The sequence below is a fragment of the Scylla paramamosain genome, chromosome 3 (assembly GCF_035594125.1).
Source record: "Scylla paramamosain isolate STU-SP2022 chromosome 3, ASM3559412v1, whole genome shotgun sequence".
In the NCBI taxonomy this organism is placed as follows: Eukaryota; Metazoa; Arthropoda; class Malacostraca; order Decapoda; family Portunidae; genus Scylla; species Scylla paramamosain.
Window position 1 is genome coordinate 31,489,233 of NC_087153.1, and position 17,151 is coordinate 31,506,383.

The window sequence follows — 17,151 nt, forward strand, 5'->3', positions numbered from 1 at the left end:
GCTTTTCGCCAACAAGATGAAGGTTGACGACTCGGCACGACCTGTACCACAGCTGGCCCCGGAAACTGACTGCACTGTCACCACTGTCTTGGTGACGGCAGAGCAGGTTGAGCGGCTACTTGGTGCGGTGGATGTGGGTAAAGCCACAGGCCCGGATGACGTCAGCCCACGGCTCCTCAAGCACTGCGCTAGAGAGCTGTCAGCTCCTCTCACCATCGTCTTCACATCTTGCCTGAGGGAGAAGAAGTGGCCCTCAGTATGGAAGGAAGTGCGTGTGGTACCAGTCCATAAAAAAAACTCAAGGTCTGAGCCCAACAACTACAGACCCATCTCCCTGCTCTCAGTGATGGGCAAGTTGCTGGAGAAAATAGTGGCTGCTGCCATCTACCAACACCTGAGCGAGAACCACCTCCTCTCAGACAGGCAGTTTGGCTTCAGGCCTGGCAGATCCACCGCAGACCTCCTCCTCATCATCTCCAAGGACTGGCAAGACGCCCTGGAAGAAGGCCTGGACACCCTTGTGGTGGCCCTGGACATTGCTGGGGCTTTTGACAGGGTCTGGCACGCGGGGCTCATTGAAAAGCTTCGCGCTAAGGGTGTCCAAGGTGACCTGCTAATGCTGCTCGAAGATTACCTCCAGGGTAGGACCCTTCAGGTAGTAGTCAACGGGCAGTCATCAAGGCCTTCACCTGTCCGGGCCTCAGTTCCACAAGGCTCTGTCTTGGGCCCAGTCCTATGGAACATATACATTGACGACCTCCTCCGGCAGCTGTCATCTGTGGCAGCATACGCCGACGACTGCACACTCTCCCGCTCCTACTGCCGCCTCGACAGTCAGCGTGCCGTCACTGAGCTGAACAGGCAGCTCGGACTGGTGGAGCAGTGGGGAAAGATGTGGCAGGTAAACTTCGCTCCTGAGAAGACGCAGGCGATGGTCATCTCGCGGTCCCCAGGTGCCTCACACGCAGTCTCAGGACAGCTGCGTTTTTGGAGGCAAGAGCCTGCCACTTCAGGATTATATCAAGATCCTGGGCGTGTCTGTGGACCGCGGCCTACGCTTCGATCACCACATCGGTGTCGTCGCCCGCCAGACCTCTCTCCGAGTCTCTGCCCTGCGCAGGATGGCGAACACCCTCGACCCACGGGGCATCCTCACGCTATACAGGGCACAGATACGCCCATGTATGGAGTACGGTGCCCTGTCCTGGATGTCGAGTGCCCCCACCCACATGCAGAGACTGGATGCTGTGCAGCGGCGAGCTCTGCGTCTGGTGGCCACCCATGAGGACCAACAGCACCAACCACCAGTAACGTCACTGGAGCATCGCCGGGACGTGTCGGCGCTAGTGGTGTGCCACAAAACTCAGGTGCAGAGGGTCCCTCACCTTGACTTCCTGAGGTTGCTGCCACACACAGTGCAGAGGTGCACCAGAGCTGCGGCCAGTAGCGACGAGCTAGTGAAGGTGCCTCGATCTCGCTCTAGCCAACACCAGCGTACCTACACAGCCAGGACTTCGCGGCTGTGGAACGTGTTCACGGCAGCCACGCCCCAAGTGCAGGACATGTCCACGCACCAGGTGAAGCTGGCAGCCCACAGCTGGCGTAGCACGCACCTGTCCCCACTGGTGCTTTAAATTTTTATTATTTTATTGTATTATTGTATTAGCATTATCATCTTTATGTTAAATATGTATAGTGTTATTCCTGTTAATAATACTATCATAGGCTTCTTAAATAATTCCATACTCAACGTGGAATTTTAAGCCTTTCTGTAAATATTTGTTTAAAAAAAAAAAAAAAAGAGAGAGAGAGAGAGAGAGAGAGAGAGAGAGAGAGAGAGAGAGAGAGAGAGAGAGAGAGAGAGAGAGAGAGAGAGAGAGAGAGAGAGAGAGAGAGAGAGAGAGAGAGAGAGAGAGAGCCTTGAGGGGCAAGCTATATGACGGCAAGACGAGATGGATGTACTGGGGGTCATATATGACTCCACGCTGACCTTCAGGCACCACATAGAGTGTCTAGCCAGGGAGGCCTCGGGTAAGCTGGCGTCACTCAGGAGGATGTCGTGGCTCCTTGACGACAAAGGCCTGGAGATCTTGTACAAGGCTCAAGTTCGTTCCTCCCTGGAGTACTCATGCCTTGCTCGGGGAGGAGCGGCAAGCAGGCATCTTTCCTTCCTGGACAAGGTACAGGCTTGGGCAGTGAGGCTCATAAAGGAGAGTGAGGCCAGAAATGAGCTAAAGCTCCACTCCCTTCAACATCGCAGGGATGTAGCGGGGCCTCGCTGTGATGTACAAAATACAGCAACAACGAATCCCGCATCTCCAAGCTCTCCACCAGCCCCTGTGGCAGGCACAAGTGACCACCCAGGCTGTCACTTTAATGCCTGCTGAATTATTTCAGTGTCGATGCCGTACTTAGCACCATCAACACCAGTATGTCCATCATTATGGTAAACTATGGAACACCTTAATTGCTGCACAGATAGACTTCAGTAAAATGAATCTGCAGCAATTCAAGGAATGTGTGAACATCTGGTTGCCATAAGCACTAGAGTAACAATTGTTAGTAACATTTAGAGTTAGGCTTTTAGATGGGAAACATTAAAAATGTTCCCTTTAGCCTGTAAAGTGCTACATTATATGTAAAAATATTTTGTAACATACTCTTTAACTATGTATTGATTTGTGTAAATAAAGAGAGAGAGAGAGAGAGAGAGAGAGAGAGAGAGAGAGAGAGAGAGAGAGAGAGAGAGAGAGAGAGAGAGAGAGAGAGAGAGAGAGAGAGAGAGAGAGAGAGAGAGAGAGAGAGAGAGAGAGAGAGAGAGAGAGAGAGAGAATTGTTCAACTCAACTCAAACAGCTAAAGAAAAGTTTCTTTAAGATGATAATCAAAACATGAAACATGGGTGTAAGGTCCTTCTCCCACCATTAAACTTACCACCAATCATTTGATGTCCCCGAACAAACCAGCCAACATACCTAGACAAAGAGCTTCAACATGTGTATTGTAAAGGCTCCTTTCATAAAACTTCATTCCATCCATGGTCATATAAAAGAAAAGGAACAAGTGAAATAAGTCCCACTTCTTTTTGTTTAAATGAAAAGTGTAAGAGAGACAATAAGATCTCATAGTGCATCTAGAGGGTCTTACCAGATATGAAGCTATAGACTTTAGTGGCCGACTTTGAGACTAGTTTTTGGGTAGTAATGAGAAATGTATATCTTGACATCACCAAAAAGGGGTGTAGCTTCTACTGCTGACAGGCAGTGTGAAGAAAGGCAGATTCCCTTGAGTGTCATGTATGACATCTAGTGCTGTTCACTCACACATTAAGGAGGTACTTACACTTTGTTGTATTTCTGTAGAGTACATCAAGCATGTGTCAGACAGTATAATCATACTTTTGTATTACTGGTCTCTTCATCCTAAACATCTTACAAGGTATTGCAGCCTAAATGTCTTATGGCCTAAACTTCAAACAACCTAAAGTTGTGATGCCATATCAGGACCTTGGCTGAAGATAATGTGACCTAATAGTCCTGAACTCAGAGGGGTGTGTAGGAAGTTGCCTTCCATTATGCAGTTCTACCTTTTCTACTAAGTTAGGGCTGGTTATTGTTGTTGTTATTATTATTAATTATTATTATTGTATTAGATTTTCCTCCTCTTATTCCTCCTCCCTACCTGGCTTGTGTGTACTGAGGTTAGGTGAATGTGAATGTTAACTAAGCTTATATAATACTCATATTTAGAAGATGTAGAGAAGGATATATATATATATATATATATATATATGAAAAATTGTACTTATTTTCTTCATTATCTATGTAATATTACTATCAATCTAATGGTAACTTTTCTTTTAAAGTAATAAACTTGTTATTTGATAATGTGACAAATTTTGCTGCCCACAATCCCAGCAGTACTGGGTGCCAGCAAAGTGGTGCTGGTGGTGCTCAGGTGTGTGACTTGTTTGATTGGCAGTCTTGCCACAGAACAAGCCCATGTGTAAATCTTGTAAATATACAGAAACTCTAGTGACCTGGTGTTTCCACATCCCCATTACTTCTTATTGAACTAAACATCATTTAAAAGAAGCAGAGAGAGAGAGAGAGAAGACTACTATATGGGTGAGTACTGCAGTATCAACCTCGTCTGAGTAAACCTCACTGATTTTACCATAAAAACTTGTAGTAGTGTAAAGGAATATAATCAAATAGCATAGAGAGAATATAAAGGTTTGGTGCTGTTTGCTATCCTTTTCATTCTTTATAATAATAATTAATCTCTCTCTCTCTCTCTCTCTCTCTTTCTCTCTAATTCTGCTCTTCCAATTCAAAGTACACTTCTCTTTTCCATCAAAAGCATGAACTGTAAGGTGCAGTTACACAAGCAAACATAAGAAGATCAGACATTATCACAGCTAAAAATACTGAAGGTAATAAACAATGCCCCTAAACATTAGCAGAGACTCAGGGACTTAACCAATCATAATAATGTTTAGGAGTACTGCATCCTGTAGCAAAGCAGCTGCAAAATCTAATGGTTTCATGCAAAACTAAAAATTTAGAATTTCATTCAGAACTAATCCACCAGATGTCACTACTGCATGTCCCCTGAGCTAAAATACTGTTATTGTACATTCCATGTGCATGCAGATGCATAGAGAATTTATCATGGATACTTTCAAAATTCTGCATCAACTTTTAAATATCATATATGGATAATTTTGAGAGAAGTTGGTCAAAACAAAAATATTTTCATGAATATTTAGTAATACTCTTATCATTATTTTAAATATGGCATATTACAAGTCATACTGTTACCATTATTTTAAAAATGGCATATTACAAGTCTAAAATCTATTGATTTAGACAATGAAAAAGATAAAAATAAGAATGTACTATACAGTATGACATAACATACTCAGCAACATTGTGATATATGGATGTAGTTATTTTCGTGGAGATTTTAGCATCTCTTTCAGGAAGCGAGTGACATGGCAAGGTAATTGAACACCACAACAAACATCTCTCAGAACTGTACTGGCATAATGGGAGACGAATACAGGAAGCCAGAGGTTCATGGAGTAGCGACATGGATACTGCAGCAAGAATTAACTGGTTGTCCAACTACGTGTTTGTTAACTTCAACTAAGATGTTTGTTTTGGTTAGATATACAGCATTACTCTCACCAAGACATTATTTTCAATTAAAATCGTTGTTTCCATATACAGTATAACCCCAGCTATCTAGCATTTAACTATCCGGAATTCTCAAGCAATTTTCATGGGAAAATAAATAAATAGAATAATATTTAAAAATCACAAATATTTGAAATTGGCACCAGCCAAATAGTGCAAGTGGAATGTTTCACTTTCCCGCCACTGGTGGCATTGTGAGTACTCCCTACCACTTGCATTAACAACAAGTTTGTTAGTTAAGTGTTTCTGCTAGATCCATACAATTTCTTTAATTATCTGCCATGCCGAAGGTCCCACCCACATGTAATGCAAACATCAGTTGCACTGGAGCAAAATCAACATTGTTGGTGTTGGAGCATACACTGGCTGATAGGCCTATGCTTGTGGAAGAAAACCCTGATGGCCCCCCATCTTCATCTGACTAGTGATACATACAGTTGGAAAAAAACCTGTTTTTTTTTTTTTTAAACCCAACCTACTATTTTTTTTGGGGGGGTTAGTTTTTCGGGATTTTTATTAATTTTTTGTTTATTCTTCATGTTTATATGTAAATTAGTTTAAATAAGCATTTAAAAAGTAATCTAGAGTGAAACAAAGGGTTTGAAGTGTTATTTTCATGTAGGAAGGGCACTGGATGAGGGGAGAGAGAGTGAGGAGAGAGAGAAAAAAAAAAAAAAAAAAAAAAAAAAGCCCACTGAAGTGCTGGTCCTGAAACAGAGTCAAAATCAATCATAAAAAATTAAAGGATAAGTGTATTGAAAGAGTTTAAGTCATAGGAAGGAGGAAATACACAAGCAGGAAGGGAGTTCCAGAGTTTACCAGAGAAAGGGACGAATGATTGAAAATACAGTAAACTCCCTCTTATCCGGCATTCGAGTATCCGGCAGCTTCAAGTATCCGGCACATTTTTCCCCGAGCCTTAAAATCAATAAAAAATCAATGTGTACTCATAAAATCTATTAAAATTCCCACGTGAGGCATACTTTGTCCCCTCGCCACCAGAGCGCCTTGCTTCACGCCATCTGCAGCCCACTGCACTGTGTTTACTCAGTGACTCAGTCCCGCGTGTGCACTGTTTATCGCCTGACACCTTCATCATGCCTAAAGTTGTAGAAAAGAGGAAGCGTGTTGTGCTTACACTTAAGCAGCTGATCAGATCAGCTGCTGATTAAGATCAGCTGATCTTTGTTATGGTAAGATGCGTGAGTGTAGGATGGTGATTGTGGACATAATTTCACTTCTATTCAAGTATCCGGCAATATTCAAGTATCCGGCATGTCGGCGGTCCCGTTGATGCCGGATCAGAGGGATTTTACTGTACTGGTTAACTGTTGCATTAGAGAGGTGGACAGAATAGGGGTGAGAGAAAGAAGAAAGTGTTGTGCAGCAAGGCCGCAGGAAGAGGGGAGGCATGCAGTTAACAAGATCAAAAGGGCAGTTAGCATGAAAATAGCACTAGAAGATAGCAACAAATGCAACAATGCAGCAATGAGAGCTGAAAACAGTTACTTAGAAGAGAGAAGTTGATAATATGAAATGCTTTTGATTCCATCCTGACTAAAAAGAGTGGTATGAGTGGAAACCCCTCAGACATGTGAAGCATACTCAATACATGGACAGATAAGGCCTCTGTACAGAGTTAGCAGCTTGGGGGGTGATAAAAACAGGCGGAGACAACTCAGAATGCCTAACTTCATAGGAACTGTTTTAGCTAGAGATGAGATGTGAAGTTTCCAGTTTTAGATTATAAGTAAAGGACAGTGTAGAAGAAGGGGAACAGTTGAGTGTCACTGAAGAAGATGGGATAGTTATCTGGAAGGTTGTGTCAAACTGATAGATGGAGGAATTGAGTTTTTGAGGCACTGAACAATACTAAGTTTGCTCTGCCCCAATCAGAAATTTTAGAGAGATCAAAAACCAGATGTTATGTGGCTTCCTTGCGAGAACTGTTTGCTTCCTGAAGGCTTGAACATGTATGGAAAGACATGGAAAAGTGCAGGGTGGTATCATCAGTGTAGGAGTGGATAGGACAAGATGTTTGGTTTAGATCATTGGTGAATAATAGGAAGAGAGTGGGTGACAGGACAGAACCCTGAACACTGTTAGTAGATTTAGAAGAAAAACAGTGACTGTCTACCACAGCAGCAACAGAACAGTCAAAAAGGAAACTTGAGATGAGAGAGGATAGAAGCCTGACAGTTTGGAAATCAAAGCTTTGTACCAGACCCCATTAGAAGCTTTTGATATGCCTAAACCAAAATCAAAAGTTTCACCAAAATCCCTAAAAGAGGATGACCAAGACTAATTAAGGAAAGTCAGATTAACAATAGAGGAGTCTCAATGGAACCCAGACAGAAGGTTGTGAAGTGACAGATGTTTAAGAATCTTCCTGTTGAGGATAGACTCAAAACTTTAGATGAATAGGAAATTAAACCAACAGGACAATAATTTGAGGGATTAAAATGGTCACCCTTCTTAGGAACAGGCTGAATGTAGGCAAATTTCATGCAAGAAGGAAAGATAGTATTGATTGTTAGAGTTGAAGGAGTCTGACTAGGCAAATTGCAAGCAAAGAGGCACAGTTTTGGAGAACAATAGGAGGAACCCAATCAGGTCCATAAACTTTCTGAGGGTTTAGACCAATGAGGGCATGGAAAACATCACTGCGAAGGATTTTAATGGGTAACACGAAGTAGTCAAAGTGTGGAGGAGAGGGAGAAACAAGCCCTGAATCATCCAACATAAAGTTTTTAGCAAAGGTTTGAACAAAGAATTCAGCTTTAGAAATAAATGAGATGGCAGTGGTGCCATCAGGTTGAAATAAATGAGGGAAAGATTAAGAAGCAAAGTTATTGGAGATAATTCTGGCTAAGTGCCAGAAGTCACAAGGGGTTAGATCTTGAAAGATTTTGACACTTCCTATTAATGAAGAACAGACACTTGTTTAGGTCATGCTGATACAGGTTGGCCTGGTTGGACAAAGCCTGTGTTAAATGAATGGGTCAGGCTTGACTACTTCAACATTTTTTATCTATATGTACATATATATAACTCATTTAGCAATATGCTATAAAACTAAATTTTGATATGAAATATATATATATATATATATATATATATATATATATATATATATATATATATATATATATATATATATATATATATATATATATAAAGAAAAAAAACAAGCTTTTTTTTAATGCCAACACTGGATACATATGAATAAAATTAGCATTAAGGAGCTAGTTTTACAACACATATATAGTGGTAAATAAGGAACATTAGTGTGTACCCTGAAAATTTACATAAGTATCAACACAGATGAGTTACATACAGTTACACAGAAAAATAGGCCACAACAGAACTTGTGGTGTTCATGTGGTGATCTGACCTAGGATTACTAAGATGACAGTAGAAGAAAAGGACAGGAAAGCAGAAGGCTCTCTTCCCACCCTCCACTCCCTCCAGCATAAGCCATACAGGAAAATGGGTTGGAAAGAAATACTGGGGTTAGAGAAGGAAAAACCCGAAGGAAATTTTATAGGAATGAAAGAAAATATTTCCTGAAGGCAAGGAAGTTAATCACTAACAAACAAACACTGTTAGCTGTGGACTGCAGGCAAAATATTTATCAAGACGGTGTTTAAAAGTCTCCATGGTATTGCAGTCTACCACATCTTAAGGAAGCCCATTACATAGATTTACTACTCGGTGGAAAAAATGTTTTTTTGATTCATGAAAGTTGAAGGATTTCACAACAATTTTGCAACCATTTACTTGCATGTATTTTGAAGAGTCTATCGTGAAATATTTACTGCAGTCCATGTTATCAATACCTTTGCTGAATTTAAACACCTGTATTAAGTCATCTAAGGCTTGTATCCTTGGATTTATATTCAAAAGTTCTGCTGATTAAGCCAATTATTTTATTCGCTTTCTTTACGACTCCTGAACATTTGTTAGCTAGGTTATAGTAAGTAAGTAAGTAAGTAAGTTTATTTGGATTATTCATGTGCATTACAGGCAGAGTACCACACCAGTTAATGTACATAGATTCTTCATCCAGGATAGCCTACTAAAGTTTAGCAACTTATTTCCAGTAGGGTCCCTTTTATGCAGCAAGATGGGGCGGGCAGCACAGGAATCACTATACACTTAACTCTGGTACACAGAAATACTAGACCCTAAAATCATTTGCCAACTGTATCCATAAAATTAAAATTTAAAATTACAATGTATTTTCACTATGACTATCATGGTTAATAATAAGTAAAATCATTTGACTCAGCAGCTCTTTCTTCATCTTGTAAATATTTCCTGAGAGATGTTTTGAACAGGTGTTTGGATTGTATGTTTTGTAAGTTTTTTGGTAATGAATTCCAGTCTTTAATGGCTGTATGATAAAAGGTATGTGCTGAGGGACCCTTTGCAATTGACATACCAAAGTTTAAATCATTGTTTCTAGTCCTAATTGTGTGGGTATTTGTTTTCCTATGGAAATGTTCTGCTAGATATGTTGGTCCTCTGTTGTTATGGATATTATGTGCATGGCTTAATTTTAATTCTTTAACCCTATTCTTGACACTAAGCATATTTACTTTTTCTCTCTCCACTTGTCCTATATGAGATCTAGGGTCTAAACCTAAAATAAATCTAATAATCTTGTTTTGACAAATTTGTAGTTGTTTTTTAGATCTATCGCTCAGTCCAGAGTACCAAGAGGAACATGCATAATCAAAGTGAGGTTGAATTAGAGAGCTACATAAGGTTTTCTTAATTTTTTGATCAAGGTCTTTTGCTTGTCTGTACATGAATTTTAACCTTGCATTTATCCTCTTGATTATCTGATTACAATTTAGCTCCCCTGAAACACACTGATCCAATTGAACTCCTAAATATTTTACTGATTTTACTCCATTTATGTCCTGACCCAAACATGTTATATTAAAATCATCTACATTTTTTTATTTTGTTTTTGATCCAACTAACATAATTTCCGTCTTTCCTAAATGCAAAGACAGCTTGTTATTTATCATCCAGGTGTTATATGATTCAAGTTCTTTTCTTAGTCTATTTTTGATAAAATCTACATCTTTGTGTGGAACAATCAAAATGCTGTCATCTGCATATAGCAAAAGTTTACACGAGACACTGATTTTCATGTCGTTTACATAACATAAGAACAGGAGTGGACCTAAAATGCTTCCCTGTGGTACCCCACAGGATACATTTCTGGTTTCCGAGCAATGTTCATCTATCTTCACAATTTGACTTCTTCCACTTAGATAAGAATAAAACCATTCCACTGACTCTACACCCATTGCTCTTAATTTTTCACACAAGATATGATGGTCAACAGTATCAAATGCTTTTTGCAGATCTAGGAGAGCTAGGCCTGTATACTCCCCTTTCGATATATTAGTTTTTAGTAGGTCTAACAAATGAATCAGACATGTATCTGTGGAATGACTATCTCTAAATCCAGATTGAAATTCATAAATGATATTGTTTGCTTTAAGGTAATCTGATAACTGATCATAAACAGCTCTTTCTAGTACTTTAGATATTATATTAAGGATACTAACCGGTCTGTAGTTACTGACTTCTTGTCTGTTATTCTTTTTGTACAGTGGTTTTACTCTAGCTTCTTTGAATCCTCGTGGTACTTCATTTGTATAAATTGACTTATTGATAATGTGAGTTATAGGACCTTTTAGTATTGGTGCACCGTCTTTTATAAACCTTGCTGGTATGCAGTCTAAGCCTGTGCTTTTATTTATTTCTAGTTTCCTTATTATATTGAATACGTATTCTTCAGTTACCCCGGTTAGTTTGAACATATTTTCTATGAGTCCTTTGGATCTGTAGTAGTTTTTAAAATTATAAGAGTCAGTGTTAAAAATTCTATCTGCATATGGCAGCTTACTAACCAAACTTGATGCTACTGTTGTAAAGAATTTGTTAAAGTATGTTGCTATCTTCCTTCCGTTGAAACACAGTTCATCCTCAATTTTAAGCACTATTTTTGAATTCTCTTTTGATTGTCCAGAATAACCTAAGTTTTTGAGCTGTTTCCATAATTTCTTGCTATTGTTAGAATTTTCTTGTATTTTATCAGAGATATATTCAGATTTTTTTTTTCTTATGTTTTGTTGTAGTTTGTTCCTTGATTTGCAGAATTTGTCATATTTATATTTGTTGTTTTTATCCTTTTTATATTCACTTAAGAGTCTATCTCTTTCTTTTATCATGTCTAGTACTTGTGTAGTTATCCATGGTTCCGTTCTTTGTCTGATTCTAATTTCTTTTACTGGAGCTACCTTGTCAATTACTTTGATGGAAATGTTTTTAAAATTGTTCCATGCTTCGTCAACTGTTTCTGCCTCATAAACACAATTCCAGCTTTGGCTTCTTAATTCCTCATTGAATATCTGTACATTATATGTCTTCATTGATCTGATCTTAATACTATTATGACCATTTATACATGCCTTCACTGTCTTTCTAGTACAGTATGTTATATAGTGATCACTAATTCCTATTGGCAGTACTCCTTGTAGACTAATCTTTTCAGGTTTGCTACATATAATATGGTCTATAATAGTTGATGATTTACTGGTTTCCCTGGTCACCTCACTTATTAGTTGTTCCATACCAAACATTTTAATTAAATTTACATATCTTTTGTACAGTTGTCCTGTTTTCTTAAGAACACATATGTTCATATCACCTTGAATTATAACTTCATCATCTTGGGAAAATTTTGTGATATTTTCTTCAAGCAATTCTAAAAAATTATTTTGCTGCGGAGGTCTATAGCAACATCCAATAATAATAGGTTTTGTCTTTGGCAAAAGTATTTCACACCAAATCACTTCAAGTCCCTCTGTGTCAACATCATTTCTTTGGTTGATGCTTAAACATGACTTTATGTATATACACACTCCTCCTCCATTCCTGTTTCTGTCTTTTCTTATTACCTGATATCCATTAATTTCTATTTCATTGTTGGTAACTGAATCGTCCAGCCAAGTTTCTGTAATGCACAATACTGCCGCATTAGTTTTGAGTGCCAATATCTTTATTTCTTCCAGTTTGTTCATGAGTGAGCGGCTGTTTATGTGTACTATGTGTAACCCTTTGTTATTAAAAGTTTCATAAATTTTGTTGTCACTTTTTGATGGTGTAGTGATGTCAGTATGTTCTTCATTAACTTCTTCATTTATATTGCCTGTACCTTCATTTATCTGTGCGTTTGCAGTGTGATGCTTTTCTTGGAAAGGCAATTCAGCTAGACACCACAAATTACATATGTGTTTACACTGTTTTTCTTGCCATGTAACGTATTTCTTGTTACCACTAATACACTTTAGATGAGTTTCTTTTTTACATAGATCACATATTAATGATTTACTGTTCCTGTAAATGCCTTTTTTACACAATTCACATATTTTCCTTTCACTTTTCTTATTTTGTACTATATTTTTCATGCACTTTATGTGAACTTTGCAGCTACATTCTTCACATTCCTTTGTTTTGCTGGTTTTAATAATTCCTCTCCCACAATGCGCACATGTATTTTTTGGGCGTCTTTTACCTTCCTCTCTTGTCTGCACACTATTTTCAATCACTTTGCTACACTGGGGGCCGGGATTGGTGCTAATATCGCCACTCTGTAGTAGTAAAATTAAAATTGTTCCAGGGGAAGGTTGTAGCCTGTTGTATTTGTATGTTGTTTTAAGCTGCTCGATACTGTTACTCCTAAATCAATTTTGCTGTCAACACTTTTAAGTTGGGTATCATTTAAAATATACTTTGCTTTCTTGTTTCTATACCCCATGTGAAGCACTTTGCACTTATCTGCATTAAAACTCATTTGCGAAGTTTGCCCCCACTCTGACTTGTCAAGATTTTTCTGTATTTCTACTACTTGTTCATTAAAGACTACAGAATTCACTATTTTGGTGTCATCAGCAAACTTTGATATCATACTGGTAACACCCTCATCTATACCATTTATATAAACAAGGATGAGAATAGGTCCTAAGACTGATCCCTGTGGCATCCTGCTGGCTATGTTAATGTCCTTGGATGCTTTTCCATTTATTACTATTCTTTGTTCAAGGTTGTTACCCAGTTTTCTACCCATCCCAACACACTGCCTTGGACACCGTGTGATTTTAGTTTAATCAGTAAACGTTTGTGGGGGACTTTGTCATAGGCCTTTTGAAAATCAAGATATATTATATCTACCACTTTACTCTCATCACACAGGTTCAGAATATCATAGAAGAAATCTAAGAGGTTCATCAAACAAGAGCATCAAACAAGAGTAAGTACAATCCTTTTATATTGTTTTTTTAATTTCTTTTTATTTCATTTGTATCTGTCACACTTACAAATACTAGTGTACGATACTTTACTTTGGCTTTTACTGAAAAACTGAACATTTATGAGTAACACTCAACCAGCCAGAAAATCCAGCTATCCAGAACACACCATCCCCCATGGGTGCAGGATGGCTTGATCTATATAATTTGGAGCTGTAAGTGGCACAGACATGTTGTCTTCATTTTTACTGTCATCTACATTAATATGCTTCCGGTCAATGGTGTACTATTTTGGATACCTTAAGATGACCAAATAAATCTGAATGCCAATTCACTAGAAAATTAACTTAAATACTATTGTTCATGAGTACCATTCAATTTTAATCGTGTAGAACAGTGTCTTGTATATGTTCATTGTATCCTTATGTATACAGAATGACACCGTAGGCATATTTGATATTGCTCTTATGTGTGAGAAGGAGACATCTGGTGCTGCCACCTGGTGACACTCACTAGTTTACCAAACTCCCTATTAGACTTTACCAGATAATACCTGTTTTCTTGTAACAGCTTAAAAGCATTCACTCTTTCTAATACTATCCATGAAAGTAATGGCTGAATTTGATGAATGGCTGGGAGCAAGCAAATGAAATGTTCATAAGGATGAAGTAGTTACTGAATTTCAGAAGCATAAGCTCTTACAGAAAAAACAAAGGTATTGCACTCATTACACTAATAATACTGTAAAGGAATTCAATAAGCTATTCTAATTTGCTCAAAAATTATTGTAATAAACACCATTAAATTAAACAAAATACTTATACATTATCATACTTCTGTATAGCAAGGTAGCACCTCTAACAGATGCACCCTTTGGATGCCCCTTTGATTATCCTCTAAATCCAAACCTGTCTTTCAATGCAATAACATAGTGGTCTTAGTTATTTTTTGTTTGTTCTTTGTCCTTAGCTATTTAGTTTGGTATAAATTTTCGTTCCAAGTTCAGAATGAATAAAAGACTGAAATTTCTCAAAGCTGAAATCTGCTACAAGTCCCATTAGTCAACAAGCCTTCAAACAGAGATTAAAAATAATTCTCCAAAATTGTTCTCCTTGAAAAAAAGCAAGTTTTCAATCTCGCCCAACTAATATAAGATTAATATGAAACTATCTCGGCAACACATAACACCCGATTCATCACCGTCCCTTTCAAACTATCAGCACTCAGGATGCAAGTCAGAAATATATTGATTCACTCCCATACAAACATAATGAATTGGCATGCCATCCACCATGTGATGGTCATTCTTGCCCCAGCCTTCACCTGTTTGCACTACTTATATATGGCTGTGACTACTGGTGATGCCTGATTACTTTCCTAAAAATTTTATTGAAAGCAGGGAATTTTTCTTATCACTTTATTTTGTTTCATAGGCATCAAAATACATTTCCAACCTAGCCTAACCTAACCAAAACAAACCTAACCTGATCTAGATTATGCAAAATTGGCACTCTCGCCAGTCAGAAAGCCTTAAGAAAAATTCCAATTAGGGAAATTATCTGCAGCAGGAGTAATTTGTGACAAAGTATATTGAAAAGTGTCATAGAAAAATGTCTATTTCTTACTAGTGCACTCCTTTTTTGTGCCAATTAGACTTTTCTAATATATATATATATATATATATATATATATATATATATATATATATATATATATATATATATATATATATATATATATATATATATATATATATATATATATATATATATATAGCTGGGAATATTAGGGAATGATGTACAAAACTGCAGATTTAAGGCACGTGATGTACTACTTAATTATAAGGGACCAAGAACCTATGAATTCGACAGAGTTGGGGTTTGCAATAGTTTAAAGTCAAGTATCCAACTCTGTCGGTATGGTTACAACTACGTGTATTCATGTTGTATCAGTTAAAACTACAATAAAACTCTATACAATATATATTTTTTTGGTATAATTGCAGTTTCCCCCAATAAACCGCACGTAAGTATGAAGTGTCTCACGGTCTAGATCACACTGCTAGGAGAATTTCTAACCCCATATTACCTTGTCGCAAACAAATAATAAGGTCGGGATGGAATTTCAAAGATTTATCTCAGTTTTTAGCTGGGATCCTGTTTCCACAGTCATTGAAAGGATAGTGAGTGTGTTTGTATGTTTGTTATCAATGCTGGAGTGTGATCATGTGTTTGTTATCAATGCTGCGCAGGTTAGGTTAGGATAGGTTAGGCTAGGATAGGTAAGGTTAGGTAAGGTTAGGTTAGGTTAGGTTAGGATAGGATAGGTTAGGTTAGGTAAGGTAAGGTTAGGTTAGGTTAGGTTAGGATAGGATAGGTTAGGATAGGTAAGGTTAGGTAAGTTTTAATTAGGCTCGGTTAGGTAGGGTTAGGTTACCTTAATTTTCTGGTTGTGTTTGAATATACTGATGGTGGGGGTTCAAGGGGGACACAGCCCCCTGGTTATAATAGGTTTTTGGTTTGCTACATTTAGGAAATTTCCTTGACTTCTAGGGAAATTTCCCTACATATTCAAAGTCTATATATCACTAGTATGTGGCCCCCACAAAAAAAAAAAAAAAAAAAAAACGGTTCCCCACAGGGCCCCAAGCTTGCTGAAAGGATTGGAGGGTGTGGGTAAAGATTGGGGATATTGGGTGAAACTACAAATTTACTTTTTTTTTTCTTATGACTGGGGACCAATAACAAAAATTCACCTGTCATATTGGGTTGAATCCAAGGGGACCGAGGGGCGCAGCATTCATAGAAGGAGCAGCGGAGTTTTTCAAAGCCCGCGTACAGGGCTGCCCCGGCCACCCCGAGAGCTGACACTCCCAGGGGCACCGACCCCTCGCTCTCTGGTATCTTCATCAGCAACGCCAAACAAACAAGTATCCGCCCGAGACGACTATGCGGTATAGATAACTTCATTTTGGTGGCGTGTACACTATGGCGTGCTTCTTGTTTACGTCCTGTGTGGCTCAGCTGCGCATGGAAGGAGGCTTCCTTGGAACAGCACTATCTGGCTTTATCTAACCATTCTTTAATTTATTTATTAATCTATTTATTTATATTTCTTAAACTCAGATAAGCTTAGACATTCCTGATATTCTATAAGTACGCCTTAGATAATTGCACAAGAGCTTATATTTCAAATTCCCTCCCTAAACAGATGCATATGATAATACAAAGGAATAAAGAATTTAATTGAATATATATATATATATATATATATATATATATATATATATATATATATATATATATATATATATATATATATATATATATACTTTTTTTTCAAAGAAAGTCAGTTTTATGATGGGTTTGTGAAGATGAAAGCGAAATCGGACTTAAACGCGTACAGTGCTTTCCAAGGAATCCTTGGTGGTGTCCCACAAGGCTATGTTATCACCAACCCTATACTCCTATACAGGAGTAAAATAAGTTAACAGTGCTTATAGAGTATAGTAAAATTATGCTCCTAATTCATGGAAGATGCACAAACATAGCGAACGTTTGTAAGTACTTGAAGGCTCGAAGAGAATAAAAATAATATAACGTAAGCCAAGACTCTTAT

The 17,151-nt window shown here is 38.1% G+C and overlaps 1 protein-coding gene across 2 annotated transcripts in view; it reads right to left on the reverse strand.

Annotated features, from left to right (window-relative positions):
- Positions 1 to 16,587, reverse strand: part of LOC135093709 (torsin-1A-like) — a 50,088-nt gene extending 33,501 nt beyond the window's left edge. For both annotated transcript variants that reach the window (XM_063993240.1, XM_063993247.1), the window contains exon 1: positions 16,289 to 16,587. In XM_063993240.1, coding sequence (XP_063849310.1) covers positions 16,289 to 16,502 — 214 coding nt within the window. In that variant the 5' untranslated portion in view covers positions 16,503 to 16,587. The remainder of the gene's footprint in view (positions 1 to 16,288) is intronic.
- Positions 16,588 to 17,151: the final 564 nt, after the last annotated feature.